At 33.9% G+C, this 18,140-nt stretch overlaps 1 protein-coding gene across 1 annotated transcript in view; it reads right to left on the reverse strand.

Moving 5' to 3' along the window:
- Positions 1–4,160: 4,160 nt before the first annotated feature.
- Positions 4,161–18,140, reverse strand: part of LOC143920983 (tudor domain-containing protein 5-like) — a 33,412-nt gene continuing 19,432 nt past the window's right edge. The window contains exon 17 of the mRNA XM_077444059.1: positions 4,161–4,619. Within this exon, the coding sequence (XP_077300185.1) occupies positions 4,584–4,619 (36 nt within the window). The 3' untranslated portion in view covers positions 4,161–4,583. The remainder of the gene's footprint in view (positions 4,620–18,140) is intronic.

Consider the following 18,140-nt stretch of genomic DNA (forward strand, 5'->3'; position numbering starts at 1 on the left):
ATGTAAGTATAAATTGTAGGTAATTCTCTAGGATAAACCTTTAGCCCCATGCCTAAAATTTTAATATAAAATACGTTAGTTGTTGATATTATTAATTTATATATCGAATACGTATATATATATTTTATACTAGCTGTATTACCCGGCTTCGCTCAGTATTTATAATAAAAAACGGCTTAAACATGACTAATCTAATAGTAAACATTTTATTAAAAAAAAAAATTTTTTTGCTTCGCCTTCGACCCTCCCTGAGCCTTTTGTCCTCTCGGGCTTCACCCTCGGTGCCCCCCTGAGCCTTTAACATCTAGGGTTTTGCCCTCGGTGCCCCCCTGAGCCTTTGCCTTCTGAGGCTTTGCCCTCGGCGCCCCCTGAGCCTTTGCCTTCTAGGGCTTCGCCCTCGGCGCCCCCATGAGCAATTGCCGTTTAGGGCTTCGCCCCTCTGCGCCCCCATGAGCAATTGCTGTTAAGGGCTTCGCCCCTCTGCGTCCCATGAGGCTGCACCCCTCTGCACCCCCTTCGGGGCCCCATTGAGCCGCGCCCCCTGTAGCGCCCCTGGCGGGGCCCCATGAAACTGCACCCCTTGCACCTCCAATGGGACTTTGAATCCATTGAATCGAAAAAAATCAAATCGGCGCCTATGAATCGAAAAAAAAGTAAATCGAATCATTTGTTCGATGATTAAATATTACAACCAGAGAAATATTATAATTTCTCTGATTACGAGCGAAAAAAAATCTTATTATTTCTTAAAAGTCGTCATGATATACTACTGTATTTCAGCCGTCGATGAAACATTTAACAAAAAAACCGTCGGTGTCAGATGTCGGTGATTTGTCAAAGGGTTTTTTTTCTTTCGTCGAAATAAAATCAATAATCACACATTATCCGATAAATTTTACCTCTGAGATGGATTTAATTATTTGATTTATTTCGACGAGAGAAACAATTGAAGACTAAAAAAAATTCGATTGATGTACCGACAACGCAACAGATTGCGACGATCGCTGGATCACCCAAACTAATACATGATATATTCTCAGTAACTGTGCATTACGGGGAAGTAAAAATAATAATTCTTTGATTTTTTTTTGATCTTTGTGCGTATCTTCGTAAGTCAAAACATCTTCGACAAACAAAAGTCGAGGATTATCTCGAAAATTTATTTAAATTGGGCATGTTCTGTTTTAACTTTCAATATTTTATTTTAATTTTAATATAACGATTATAATTTTATTTTGATATTTGAATTTAATTTTAATATAATAAAAATAGTTTTAATTTTGATATTTAATTTCAATTTTTAAATTTAATTTTTATTTAGATATTTTGTACGCTACTGGTTTTATCCTGCTGGTTAAAAAGTTGGCCCAAAATCGTCGTTGGTTTAGTCCGTAAGCACCATTAGACGATAAAATTAATTGTCAACGTCATGTTATGGACTGCCAAGCTTACAGTAATATTATTAAAGACCTTGAATTCTTCGACTTGCGCGTGATCGCTTTTGCGGAATAGTCCGCTTACCGTTTATAAGATAGCAAATCTGTCATATAAAAATAATATTTTTTTCTTCTGCTATTGATCTGATGGTATAGTACAATGGAAGTTTGGAAATACCTTAGTATATTGACGAAATGTTTACACGCTATGCAATAGAATAAAGAGTTAAAAAAAGCTTGTAAATAAAAAGACATGGTCTCAAAATACAGAGCTATGGTTGAAAAGTGTGACGTCACGCTTTGTTAACGTCAGCGCTTTGACGTTTTGCTTTCCGTTCAGAATATCGACTTTTGATACAATTTCGTCAACTTATTATTTATTTAAAATTATTTTTTCTCTTATCTGAAATCAATTTCATTCCATTCACATTCGATTACATTAGCCCTGCGACATAACCGTGTACATATATTGTAATTGTTTCAAATTTCCATTCATAAATGTCATACTATATCGATATTTTTATCCAAAATCGATCGATAAATAAATTAAAAAAAGATATACTACATACATGTATATTTTTATGGTTTAAAGCTTGACTTTTCTAACGACTTGACTAAGGAATAATATTCAATAATAAAAAAGGATTTCGAACCTCCAGATATTGAAACATATTTTTTCTCGTTTACCATTCGTTGGGAAGTTATCCAGTTTCTTAATTAATATTTGACGTTGAAACAATTGGAGTTTTAAATTAAATGCATTCTTTTTATCGAATTGTGAGCATATACATTTTTACCCTGTAAAATGCAGTTGAAAGTGTTCAGGTGTGTTTATGATGTCCAAAGTAAAAGCAAAATCACAAAGCCAGTCATTGTTAGTGAATTCGGGAAAATCAGTAATATATTTCATTTCTAAAAATAAAATGATATCATCCTTTAATTTCCACACTCTTTGAAGTACTTTCCCTAAACTTAACCATCGAATATGACTGTGAAAAGGAATATCTGTGTACTCTGCATCAAGATCTTCAAGAAAGCTGATAAATTGTCTGTGATCGGATTAAATTGACAAGCTTAATAACACGTGATGTTACGTGATCAACTTTTAATACGTTTTTGCACAAGACTTGCTGATGTATAATACAATGAAGTGCAATTAAATTATAATCAGGATCGAATCTTCGGTTAGATTTGCAACAAATTCACAATGTTTAGTAGTAAAATGTCTTTTTATGTTGTATTCTTTTGAAACAGAAACGCTTTCCTGGCAAATAAAACAAATAGCCTTCTTTTTCAGTTGAACGAAAAAGTATTTTGTATTCCATTCTTTATTAAACATGCGACGTTCTTCGTTTTTTATTCATTCTAAAAGTTAATCGAAAGTACTAAAATTATTACAGAGTAAAAATGACTACAGTATTTTGTGATGTTGTGTTAAGTTGATTCTAATTGATCATTAGGAAGATTATTTGATATTGAAGATTATTTAATTGATTATATTGGAGTAATATTTAATAGAGGCACAAGAATTGTCAGAAATATTATGGTTTTCTAAATAATTATCTAACAATTTCTCCGGAAACAATAAGATTATCTATAATTCTCTAGGTCCTAGAGAATTATATCTATTATATATAATTATACCTAGAGTCTAGGATATATACAATATAATTAAAAAAAATTGGAAATACCTTGGAGCCGTAAAGGGAGTTATTTCTTTGCAAAGTAGCATGAAGTCACTACCCGTGTTGGCCAGTCACTCACAAAATGACTGGCCACAAAATGACTACTCACAAAATGGTCAAAAAAGGCTTGGGGATTATTTTTATGATTTAACATCTGGCGAATGGATGATTCACAATGGAATTACCATGAATTTAGGTAAAAAAAAAGCCCACTTCGTAGGACTTACCGCGCTAATTCGAATCGCACGAATTGCAGATAAGACTATCAGCACACAACCCAACCCCGTGACAAGTCACAAGTCGATAAATGTGATTGCATTATAATAAATTATACTCACGGATACATTACAATACATGGGATTGTATGATAATCACTTCGCGGATATATAAAAAAAAATGAATAAACACTATTTTAAAAATATTGAAGGAAAATAAGTAATTTGGAAATAATCACGCGGGCCGCAGTTTGCCCAGGCCTGTTCTACACCATCTCCTACTTGTCCCCGTAACAACCACAAGGAACAAACTTAGTTAGAAATGACATATTTACTAGAATAAATTTATTGAAAGTATACTTTATGACTTATATTTATTTGTTGTTTTAAACCATGACTACCTATATATCTACATATGTGTTTGAGGAATATAAAAAATAAAATTCAATAATGGCTGAGAACGTTTTCGATACAAGTTCGAGCACTAATGTAAAGATACTCGCTCAAGTTATTGTTCAAAATTTTTTTTTGTATAATATCACTATAAATATTATAAACATAAAATATCAGCCATTGTTAAATGCGTCTGAATGGAATATAGATTGAGAAAAATGTTTTAGCATCTTTAAATATATTTATTATATATCGTTTATAAAAATGTTAAATGTGAGTGAGTACCTTGGGGAATATATAACCCAAATATATCTAGTTTTTTTTTAAATCAATGATTCCTATGCGTACATTATAAAGATGTGTGTAATAAGTGTTTTGTCAAACAAACAATTTTTTTTAATCATTTGTATTTATATACATATAACAGTTATATTCACATGTGACTTATAAAGTTTGTACATTATGGGTAATAGGCCTACTTAAAATGTGAATGAATTCGATCTATATATAAACCTATTACCAATCCTTGTAAATGTTCAAAATACATCTAATACATAATATTAATTAAAGACTATCTAAAGTTGATGTGCCGAAACAACGGATTCAAAAGATAGTGCACTCGGTGAATCTTCCATGTTGAATTCTTCTGAAAAAACGAAATAGTATAGATATTGATTTAAGTACTTTTAAAATTATGTAGCAAGACTCCGTTTCTACTTATACATACATTTTTGTGAAAAATCTCCAATGACCTCACGTCAGAGCAGTCCTGTCTTAAGAACAGCAAAGCAACAGTCTTCGCAAATGATTTTCTCCAGATGTACCGAAGAATGTGAATGTGAGAAACAGCGGATTCAAAAGATTGTCCAATTAGACCACCATTTCTTCACCTGGAAGAGATATTTGTATAATATGAAATATTTTAATGTATTATGGCACGTGAAATATTGAAGTGTACTCACTCGAACCTTCTAGCTAACACTGACGCATTTTGCTTTGTCCCCTATTGGGGAGCAGGTAAATTGGTCGAATGCAATAAACCTAAATCAATTCACCTAATGCTATTCCACTAATGATGCTTTTACTGAAAATCTATAGACCGAATGGTAAATTCAGCTAATATCTTTATATTGAAAGACAAATTCACCTAATTTCGAGTTTCAAACCAGCAGTAGCCGAGTTTCAAATCAATAGTAGTAAATTTTTTTATTTAGTAATTTTTCGACGCGATATCAACAGATGGCGTAGTAACATAGACAGATAAATGTTATAACATGTCTTTGCAAATAGCCCTTAAACTAAGACAGAAGATTTAAAAAGGATTTCCCACCTAATGGCGAGTGAACTAAATTAAGGACATTGAAAAAATTAATTGCTTTTGTAGCTTTGTATTACCTTTTGCTATATATACTATACTATATTATATAGTAACTATTGTACATATTTACAATAAAATTTATGATAATATAAAGTAATAAAACGGAATAAAATAAAAAGGAATCAAAAAAGATATACATACTTATTTTATTGTACATATATTAAAATTGGCTTTCCAATCATCAATATTAAAAGAAGGTGAGAAGAAAACGCATGTATAATAGACAGACTAGTACATTTTCCACGATTGATACAATTTCCATAATAAATAAATAATAATTTTAAATATACGTAATACATATAAATTATGATGAATACACAACAAATATAAATCAGTTAGTAATTAATACTACATATGTATTGTAGATTGCAAAACACAATGAAATATAAACAATAATAACAAGACAAGAAACAAGCAATAAAATAAATAATAAATAATTTATTAATCAAGTTACAGAAATAAACCAATTTATAATAAACATTTGCATGTAATAAAAACTCATGGGTGGTATTACAGATGGTCAACTTATTACAGACAACACAGAACACATATATGTATGTATAACTGTCGCAAATTCTTTTCAATATATTGTGGCGGCTCGCTTATACGACATGGTCGAGTTTGGTTGCCTTCCTGCGAGTGGGAACCAACTCGGCTGGGTTCGGGGAGCCACTACTCACTCTGCCTTTAGCTGTCATATAATAAACACGTGCATTAACATGCCAGTCGTCTCATTCGTTCATCCCCATAACTGGTGACCCCCGACATCGAGTCACGCAGCCTCGATCAATTTCAACATGCCGCTCATCCCTGCCTCGCCGAGCCAGGCGGGAAAGCTACCCGCCGCGCCGCCATCGCCATCGACACAGCACGTCGCGGCCCGCGGGTGACAATAAACGAGCAGACACGGCTACCTACCTACCTACCTATCGACTGGAGTCCAGCCACAACGTCGATGACAGGTGCTTAAAAAAATGGGGGAGCGAATGAGACGACGATCTTGACAGCTGGATGTGGAGTCATGCGCGATCCAGTACACATAGAACGGTCATCCAGCACCACAAGATTCATCACACACCACCTCAGCACCATCATCATCATCATCATCAAGGCCCCGTCCGTCCCCACGAGCGTCGTCACGCCGAGACGGGCGGTAGCGCTACAACACCTCCACGAGCCACAACGACTCACGGTCCAGCTCGGAGTATCATCAACCACATCGATGCCCCTGCCGCCCCCGCCCTTATACAATGAGACTTGGTGACCGAAGTCATACCAAGGTCCCCTTGTATGCTGCTCGTGCAAACGTGGCCTGTGTCAAGACTGTGCGACGAAAATAGCGAGATTTTCACCGCGCGCCACTGGCATGTATATACAGTGGCGGACTGGGACTGAAATCAGTGCTTTCCAGGAGTCAAAAGGGGCCCACCCAGGGTTAAAAAAATTTGTCCCCCCCTCATATAACAAAATATTCTTCTTTCCATTACGCTAAAAATCAAGGGTAAAAAATAAATAAAATTTTCAAAAATGGGAATAAACAAATTTAGGTACAAGAAAAATGGCAAAAGCAAAGTATGTAGATCAATAAATGAAAATGATTAACCTTTGACATTCCAGTATCTCCAGTTTACGCTTATGATTCCAATACACTATCGACATGCTATAGATGGGCAGGTCTAAAAATCTTTTGTGACGCACAATACGCGGTTAGGTGATCATTGGTCACAAAGCGCTCCCCCAAAAGTCACTAAAATCTCTATAACGGAACATCTGGCAGCCGAAAAGTCCATCATACTAACGATAACTATCATATTAACGAAAATTTGAGTGCCAATTCGCGGTTTTCATAACAAAAATTGTCTTCGTGACCATCGAAATAATCCAACTACTTCAATATACGTAATAGTAACGAGCACTGTTAATTCGTTGGACTCTGATTTAATTTAATTATGGCAACGCAGAGCAATTTTTATTTTTACTTAATTTAACGATTCATCTCTGAATGTAAAAAGGGAGATCTGATACGAGACGAGATGAGAACTGTGCAGGGCTCGAAATTAACGGGAGTCCATGGGAGCGTCGCTCCCTTTCGTGAAATTCGAAAACGTAGTGCTCTCTCGTGAAAAATGTCCGTACCCAAGTACCTAAGTTTTGAAAATATTTAAATTCAATAATTATAGCAGAAAATAATATGCCAATGTTACAATATGTAATCACAATTGTTGACGGCAAGTAAAATACTTAGATGAAAAACTGAAGATACTCTTCTTCTAATGGTCCGTACGCACCAAACCAACGACGATTTTGGGCCAACTTTTAAAACCAGTAGCGTACAAAATATCGAAATAAAAAAATTGAAATTAAATATCAAAATTAAGCTAACGAGCGAGATTGAGCTAAAATTAGATCATCGTTGATGTTTTGAATTACAATAATGTTTTGAATTACGACGATGCGCATTACAACCAGAGAAATATTATAATTACGAGCGAAAAAAACCTTGTTATTGTTTCTTTTAAGTCGTCACGATAACTACTGTGTTTCCCCCTTCGGAAATTATTGTTTCTTTTAAGTCGTCACGATAACTACTGTGTTTCCCCCTTCGGAAATATTTAACCAACAACGATTTTGGGCCAACTTTTAAAACCAGTAGCGTACAAAATATCGAAATAAAAATTAAATAAAAAAATTGAAATTAAATATCAAAATTAAGCTAACGAGCGAGATTGAGCTAAAATTAGATCATCGTTGATGTTTTGAATTACAACAATGTTTTGAATTACGACGATATTTTTTTTATTTTTTATTTATTTATTTAACATATAAGCCACAGTGACATTACAGAGATCTCCAACGCGTCGCTGTGGCCGGTCATTCAGTAATAATAACATGATAACAGTAATAATAACTTATAATAATAACAATAGTAGCACAACATCATTAAAATCATAAAATCATAAAAAAAACAGATAAAGTAATAACAATCATTAATATTTATAATAGGCAAAATCAACCACTGGCATTCCTCAACAACCACTCAACCAGATTAGTATATTTTATATTGAAGAGGTCAATTTCACCAGAAATCCTGTTAAGCAGATATATCGCTCTAGATATAGGAGCCGTTGACAACATATTTGTGCGAGCCACAGGAGGAACAAACAAATCACGATTTATCAAGTCCCTGAATTTACAAGGTGCATTAAACCTAAATTCCTTTAGAACCTGAGGATTGTGTATTATCCCATTCAACAGCTTAAAAAAGTGTCTTCCCAGTAACATATTCCGACGAGACTCCAATGAGTTGAAACCTAACGCCCCTAATAGGAATGCACTAGGATATAGCCAAGGATAATAACCATACTGTTTCAAATAAAGATATCTGAGAAACCGTTTTGGATTCTCTCAATCTTCAATGAATGAGTTATATGGGTAGGATTCCATATAATAGAAGAAAATTCTAGAATACTACGTACTAAAGATTCATAAAGAATTTTAAGCACCAACGTACTCTGGAAAGGTTTGCTAACTCTTAGTAAGAATCCCAGCATTTTTGTTGCACGCAAACAAATATTGTCTGTGTCGTTTAAATTGAAAATTATTCGAGAACAAGACCCCCAAATCACAATATTCATCTACAAACTTTAATTCAACACCACTTAGGCGATATGGATAAATCAAGCGATTTGAAGATCTTGTCACATTGAGAACACAGCATTTTTGAATGCTAAAAAATAATTTATTATCGACAGACCAACTTGACAGCGCATCTAAGTCCAATTGGAGAAGGGCTGCGTCACTATGAGACTTAACTGTCTTAAAAAGCTTAAGTTCATCGGCGAATAAAAGATAGTCTGAATACTTAATTATTTTTGAGATGTCATTAATGTAAATTAAAAAGAATCATGCACAGAGTCGTCAAGCCAGGTTTCCGTTAGTACCAGGATGTCAGCACATTGAATAGCCGAGTTAGAACCTAATTCATCCAGTTTATATTTAAGGCCTCGTACATTTTGATAGAAAATGCTTATATTATGCATTACAACCAGAGAAATATTATAATTACGAGCGAAAAAAACCTTGTTATTGTTTCTTATAAGTCTTCACGATACACCAATGTGTTTCGCCGTCGATGAAATATTTAACAAAAAAATGTCGGTGATTTGTCAAAGGGTTTTTTTTTCTTTCGTCGAAATAAAATTAATAATCACACATTATCCGATAAATTTTACCTCTGAGATGGATTTAATTATTTGATTTATTTCGACGAGAGAAACAATTGAAGACATTATCCGATAAAATTTACCTCTGAAATGATTTAATTAATTGATTTATTACGACGAGAGAAACAATTGAAGACAAAAAAATTTCCTTTGATAAAACCGACAACGGCTCGGGTTGAAGAAATCGAAGACGTCACCCATACTTACACATAATATATGCTCAGTAGCTGCGCATTACGGGGAAGTAAAAATAATAATTCTTTGATTTTTTTTTCGATCTTAGTGCGCATCTACGTAAGTCAAAGCATCTTCGACAAACAAAAGTCGAGGATTATCTGTATGTGATTGTTGATGATCTAATTTTAGGTCAATCTCGAAAATTTATTTAAATTGGGCATGTTCTGTTTTAACTTTCAATATTTTATTTTAATTTTAATATATTGATTATGATTTTATTTTGATATTTGAATTTAATTTTAATATAATAATAATATTTTTAATTTTGATATTTAATTTCAATTTTTAAATTTAATTTTTATTTCGATATTTTGTACGCTACTGGTTTAATCCTGCTGGTTAAATCGTTGGACCAAATTCGTCGTTGGTTTGGTCCGTACGCAGCATAACAGTGGTCCAATTGAGCTCGAATTCTACACCAGTTTTTCAATGATGTAGAATTTGAAAAAATTCTCGTCTGTTTTTATTTTTAAAACAACATATTTAATGAGAATATTATTTTATTGATAACTAGCTGAACCCCGGCATGCGTTGCAATGCCATAATAACGCATGCAATTCCCGTTCCCGTTCCCGTTCCCGTTCTCGTTCCCGTTCCCGTTCCCGTTCTTGTTCCCGTTCCCGTTCCCGTTCTCGTTCCCGTTCCTATTTGTCGGAAAAACGCAGGTAGCGAACACTTTTGAAATGATTGCGTTGCAATGACACTCATTCCCGTTTTTCCCGTTTACGTTCCCGTTTTTTTTGCACAGTAATCTTTCCGGACATGCACACAACAAATCCTGAAAGTTTCATCGTAATCGGTTCAGTGGTTTAGCAGCCTAATCGAGACACACACACACACAGACATTCATTTTTATATATATATAGACTTAAAATATGTGAACTCAAATTTTAGATATTATAAAATGTTTTTAAAGTAAAAATCATTAAATTAAGATTAAGCCCTCCCTTAAGTACTACTTATATGTGTAATATCTTATGTTTGCTTAGGAAATACTTATTATATATAATAATAGTTATTTTACCCGGCTTCACTCAGTATTTGTAATATAAACAGCTTAAATATGGCGAATCTAATAGTAAATATGCATTTGTTTTTTTGTTAAATGTATTTGATTCGAAAAAAATATATATCGAATCGTCGTCATAGTAACTTTGTTTTGTTTCCGAAGTTCCTAACCAAAAATACTTACATACATATGTATATGCATACAAAGTCTCTTTCGAAATTATATATTAGATGTACTAATGGTTAGCCCGGCTTCGCTCGGTATTTGTAATATAAACGGCTGAAAAGTGGCTAATCTAAAAGTATATATTCATGTACTATTAGATTGGATATAAGTAGCTGGAACTGTAAAAGGAATCCGGAACCGGAACAGAAAAAAAAATCCAGAACTGGAAATGAAAAAGGCATCCGGATCCGGAAATTAAATAATGGTCGGGTACCGGAACTGAATAAGGAATTGGAAATCTGAATTGAAGGCAGAACCGCGAGTCGGATCTGAAATCGGAATTGGAAATGAAATAGGAATCCAGATCCGGAACTGAAAAAGGAATCCGGATACGGAATTGATTAATTAATCCATAACAGGAGCTGAAAAAGAAATTGAAATGGAAAACGGAATCAAAATCGATATCGTCGTCATAGAAAATTAGATTTTTTCCATAACGTCACGGATTATATCAACCAAACCTTACATAATTACATACATTAAACATTACAAAGTCTCTTTCGAAATTATATATTAAATAATGTATACTATAATACAATTAAAAAAATCAAAAACACATTTTGAAAATTATTGAACCCTCCCATTCGTGAAAATTTCCATTTCGAGTCCTGGAACCAGTGGTTTCACCCCAATTTTGGAACAACGGGATTCCAAATTTTTTTTTCAAAAAATAAATTTTGAAAAAATATATACATAAACTTTTGTATAATTTTTGACAAAAATTATATGAATTTTTAGTTTAAATAATGCGTTTCCGGAAATTTTTTATTTTTAACAACGGAAACCCATGGAAACCATTAGGGTGACACCACTGCCTGGAACTACATATGTACATATGTATGTATGTATGTGGTTTCCACAATTTCAAAAAGAGTGATATTGAATCTGATGACGATTGAATTCATGAGAGTCATCGACAATCGTCATTCATCTCAAAAAACCAATAATAAATTTGTAAAAATAACTCGATCATATATTAAAATATAAATTATTAATTCAAACAATATTAAAATTTCAAGCTAGCTTAAATAAAATTTGATAATTGAAATGATCAAAAACCATTTTAACATTTAACAATTCTTTATGTGAATTAAATGCATCTTATAAAAAACAATCCATATGCTATGATTCACCTGTGCATACACACTCATTTTTAGTATGTATGTATGTATGTACATATGTGTATGCATGCGCACGTTATATTACGTAAAGTAGTTTCAGCTTCGGAGTTAATAGTAGGAGGAGGCAATGGGGGTGAGTGTTTGGATTTTAGGGGGTTGTGTTAGCTGCTAACCGACGGCCAGTCTGCACCGAGCTTTCGACGTACCAGCTTATCGCGCCAGAACGAGTACGAGAACGAATACCAAATCACCATTTATGTGGAGCAGATCTATCTCCAACATTGGGGAAAATATCAGGGAATCAAAGACAAGGAGCACAAATGAAGAGTGACATAGCAATACGCGCCGTGCCCAAGTGGAGAGGCCAGTCTCCGGGCGTGAAGAGCGCACCCAGAAAAGTGCTGGCGGTGAAGATGAACAATTTCTTCGATGAAAAACCCTCGGACCTGGAAACGGAAACGGAAACTTGGCCGTTAAAAAGTACTAACAACAAGAAATGTCCCCGTCCCCTGACAGCGACGCTGGCAAAACCTCGCCTCCTCGACATCACTCTGCTCGGCAAGATAGACCAAGATGTCCCTGATGAGAAAAGAGCTGCTCTCGGTGTACCGTCTGATGAAGATGCCCATTGAAAGATTAACCGTCGCCGACAAGAAATTGTCGATGCTGAAAAAGACCAGAGACGAAAACGGTCCTAACGGTAGGAAGTCTTTCAAAAAGGATATAGTTATCGAAATAACGGACGCCACCGAGACTGAAAACTCCGTAATAGCACTGAGAATAGACGGAAGTCTCCGTTCAAGCTTTTTCCGGGTGGAAAGCAGAGAAACAGAAAAGTCGACGCCGGCAAAGCCCTGCGACTCTTGCGGTCGCGCTTCTCGTCCTGAACGACTCCACGCCCATCCTCATAGGGTGTCCCTCTCACCAACCAGAATAAAACTAGCCGATTTGAGCGAAAAATCGACATGTGACAAGAATAGGAAATTTTCTGCTGAAGTTTTGTCGCCGATTCATCCCAAGTGCGTGAAAAAGGAAGGTAAACAGTCGCCAAGTTAAAAGCAGATGGAAGCTCCACCGATTTGCTCATTAGTCCTATCCAGTGGCGGACTGGGACTGAAATCAGTGCATGCCAGGAGTCAAAGGGGGCCCCCCAGGGTTAAAAAAATTTGTCCCCCCCCCCCATATAACAAAATTTTGTTCTTTCCACCACGCTAAAAATCAAGGGAAAAAATAAATGAAATTTTCAAAAATGGAAATAAACAAATTTAGGCACAAGAAAAATGGCAAAAGCAAAATAGATCCATAAATTTCATTGTATATTTCGTTTTAACCCTTGTCCTGGGTAAATATAATGCATCATAAAAGAATGCAGCCTAAAAGCGGCTTTAACTTTCGGTAGAAAACAATCAGGGACGTCATTTCAGCTTTTTCTTGGGGGGGGCAGGCAAAGATTGGTCAAATTGAATTTATTTTCAAAAAATATTTTTTATATCGGAATAAAAATGGAAAATATTCTTTGCATACACCTTATTGAGTTATAAAATATGAAATAAATAAGGTTATTTTTGAAAAAGTAATTATAAAAAAATATTATGTAAAGAGAAAAAAGCGCCGCAGACGAAAATTTTTTTCCACAAATCTTCACATGGTCAACATTAATCGACCATCAAACTGAGTCATCAAAAAACTATCAATTAACTTAATTTCTACCAACTGTCTTTTCACTTTATCTATGTACATGTACGTAATAACAATAGATAAAGTTTTGTTTTGTTTTTCTTCAAAGCACATAGCAGCGATTATTTTATTAGTTACCCAAAAGTAACATATGTACATAATAAATAAACGTAGCATTCATAGATCCATAGTATCTCATTAATCATTAAATTCATAATATTTTCTAAATTCACACTATTCCTTAGTTTAGGGGGGCGAGTGCCCCCCTATGGACCCCCAAATTACGTCCCTGAAAAAATTGCATAATATTTTCAATTAATGTTAATCGGAAATCGGGATTTTGGGGAGGGGGCCCCTATCCTATATTTCTATTTACTGTGTCTAGATTAGGAATAGATTTTATATACGGAAACTGTTTAAAATTGTGTATTTAAATCTTACTATATCGTCGAAGTATAATCAAATGTTATTTTGAAAGTATGAAGTAAATTTAAATCGCTGGTTGATGATGAATCGTCCTATCAAAATTGTTTTAAGCAATTCTGTTTATATTATTCACGAAAATTTGTTTATTCCCATTTTTATTTCAGTAGTTAGTTGTTACATAGGTATTGGTATATACATAATATTGACGTTGGAAATGGGCCTGGCAAAAGGGCCCACGCAAATGTTGAAACTTACATTTCAAGCCTAATAAAAAAAGTTAACCGATCCTTGGGCTGTTAATGCAGGTATTAGTTGTTTGTGTATATCGTAAGAAATTTGTTTTGTTGTAATACCCAAACTTTAGGTCCCAAAGTTGCAATATCCTATAAATAGTTATACAGTTATTTAATATTACTGAGGGCCCATATTTTCTAACAGATAGTGGGGCCCACATGCCATCGGGCATGTTCGCTTGTATGGCCAGTCCGCCACTGGTCCTATCGAACAGAAACTTCGCTTACTGAAATTCTTATCGAAACGATGCAAACTTTTAAGTTGACCGGAAATGGTACCTCCCCTTATAGGTTTCCTTTAAGTTCTTGGATTCAGTTATCCTCCAAACCACACTGAATTTTTTTTTTACATGTAATAGAAATTATAAATTTTATTCTGATAAACTTTTTAAATATTTTTACCTCAACCGGAAGTAGTACTTTTACTCTAGAGAATCGATGTATTTTACGTTTTTCTCAGAAACGTTTTGGTTTATTGAATTTTAATTTCATATCTAGAAGTTAAGGCTTAATATCAAGTTATAAAAAAATTTGGTGAGCATCCGTCAACCGGAAGTGTCAGATTACTCTTGTTCGATTTTTCCTCCACTATTTTTTTTCGACCCCTAAAGCATGCGTGCTCTTCACGAAAAATTCCAGTATAATCTTTGTATCAATGTGATACAAAGATATAAAAAGCATCACTAAATTTAATAAACCGGAAATGGGAAACAGGAATCCGGAACAGGAAATGAGAATGGATACGGGATCCGGAACTGAAAAAGAAATCTGGATCCGGAACTGAAACAGGAATCCGGAACTGAAACAGGAATCCGGAACAGAAATCCGGATCCAGAACTGAAATAGGAATCGGGATTTGGAACTAAAAAAGGAATCTGAATACGGAAATGAAAAAAGGTGTGTATCCGGAAATGAAAAAAGAATCCAGAATCAGAGCTGATCGAAAACGGAATCGAAATCGTCGTCATAGAAAATTAAATTTTTACGATTACGTCACGGATTCTACGAACCAAAACTTCCATCCAGCGGCGGTTTATCATATGTACATGAAAATAAGCCCGCGCTTGGGGCCTTTTCTGCCAAAATTAACAACTTACAAATTATTGTCACTGTCCACAATACGTTCGTAAGCCAAGAATAAATGAAATTAATACCTATATATTACATTGTATTTTAAAATAGTACCTATTTTATTCCAAAAACTTTAGTGTTTCAAATACATAAAAAAATGGTTTTGTAAAATCCTAATGAAAAACCATATACTGAAAGGCATGTATAAAAAACGATAACATACACTCGATCCGCCACTACTTCAATTAAAATCTTTCAGATGTTTTCAATAATGAAAAAGATTTACTAATATCGATTGGTTTAATGTCGTTTTTTTTTGCAACGGAAAAATTATCTTCACTATCACTCGATAAACCAACAGACTTTTTAAATATTAAGTCCAGTTCTTCCGCATCTTCTAATACTGTAAAATTCGGAGCGCACCCTGCTTCCAGGTCCTCAAATGTTGGAAGTAAATATTGATGTTCTTTCTAAAACAAAATTATGTCATTTTTAAGGTAAAATAATGTATTTATTGGAAATAAAATAGCAATTGCTGAAAGCACACCGAGTAATATACACGTACATACATATGCATGTACTTACTATGTGTATAATAAACGGATATTCATCATATTTTGTCGTTAATAATGTTGCTATTTATGTAAATCATTTAAAAAAAATTACCCTTTATCAATATCTAAATATAATATACATATAACGATGTATCTATGGATACACATTTAACATTTAGTTTTGTTTTTACGCAAAGTGGGAACAAAAAAATTACTTATCAAACACAATATGTACATATATGAAACAAACTCGGTGTATTATGTATATTACTGAATGTACACACTTTTCTCCACAAATGTTTCTCATGAATGCGATGTGTTTATTGTGTATGTACCATTGAAAGGCAACTAAAACTGGTACATTAGGGAGAATTTTCAAATGTGTCAATGCTTTTTTACACAAACTTACAAATCAAACTAAAATTTGAATTCACCCAATTGATTAATACATGGATACATATGTAGTAGGTATAATATATAAACTTCTAACAATTTTTTTTTCATTTAACATTTTAAAAAACAATCCATGACACTGCGTAACCTAAAATTATGTATTCATAAATAATAATGAAATACAAATTCAAATCGCGATATGCAGATGTTCATCGGTAAGTCGAGAAGATAATAATTGATTCTTTCATTTCTAAAAGTCACGACAAAAAACACTGATTCAACCACGATCTACGCAAAATTAATCAATTCTCCATAATATCATATATTATATATGTAATACATCGGTGGCCGTCACTGAATCGAAATTGACTTGATCGAAAGTCGAAAAACCAAGATTTTTCGCGATTTTTATGACAATATGTGAAATAGTCCGTTTACCCCGCATACATATGTATGAAGAGCGGGTAGTATTACCACATAGGATACCACGGGCTATTGCTAAAGAAACAGGCGTGCGGCGGGGAGAATTTGCGCTAATCTTTGCATAAAACTGTAACTGTTTAAAATATCATATCTCTTTTACCAGTAAACGTATAAAAGTGAAATTTGAAATGCAGTTTCGTATGGACTATCTTAAAATTTCGTAATTGTAAAATCAGTAAAAGTCAAACTGTGAGTCGCGTACTAATAAAATAAATAATTAAAATGTGTATAAATATGGCAAATATACATATTTTATAAATAAACAAAAAAAATCTAGCAGCAGTGAACCTTTGTGTAACAAAAACAACAAATGTCGTTATTTGAAACCTATAAATACAATGCAGTCAGATGCAATTCCATATGCGCTTTGGAATTGCCGACATCGAACAAGGTTAATCCTCTTTCGTCATAAATAACAATATCAGTGAGAGAATTTTAGGACATCAGCAAAATCTAAGAGGAACATAAAACAGATGTGAGAAAAAAAAAGGTCCCCCCAAAATGTGTTTATTACCTAGTGCAGTGGTTAGTAACCAGGAGTCAAGTGTAGGCAATAAATTACCAAAGAAATATAAAAGGGCACATAGTAAACAATGGTGATATTTTCTTCAGAACATGAATATAAAAAAATCAAACATATTTATTCAACTAAAAACACAAAAAAAGCATTCACCCAGCAAACTGCACCCCTTATGTAGATATTCGCATTTGATTGATTGGTAGATATTTACACAATATTTATTTAAAAGTTTCCTTTATATTATAATATATTATCGATAAACTCACTTAATGGTTTTTGATAGTGTTACGTACGCCGTGGATTGAGCGAATTGTAATTAGACCAACGGATATCTGTTATCGGTTAAAGATTATATCTGGACTCTAAGTGCATTTAGGCTAAACAATGACCGTTATTAGTTAGTTCTCAGAATCGATACGGGAAGACCCAATGTCTTGGAAATACATATCCGAATACGTGACTATACAACAGGTAAACAGATTAGGCGTCCTGAGAGATCTACCCTTTATAAGGCGGTACATAGGCGATATAATTCATTCTGGACTGAACACTGGCAATACGTGTAACTCCTTAATCATCAATAAATGCTGTGAAACGACTGTTGGCCTTTTTCTTGGATCCTCCACCCACCCTCGTACGCAACAATAGTATTACATATTTTTATTATTTACACACACACGTTATTTAAACACAATATGAAATTCATACACTAATGAAATTTTCGCTGGTTTCGAACCTCTGAGAAGGTCGATGACGATCTGTTCTATTATTTTTACAAACCTCCTATACGCTTTAGTTAAA

This window comes from Arctopsyche grandis, chromosome 2 (assembly GCF_051622035.1).
Source record: "Arctopsyche grandis isolate Sample6627 chromosome 2, ASM5162203v2, whole genome shotgun sequence".
Lineage (NCBI taxonomy): Eukaryota > Metazoa > Arthropoda > Insecta > Trichoptera > Hydropsychidae > Arctopsyche > Arctopsyche grandis.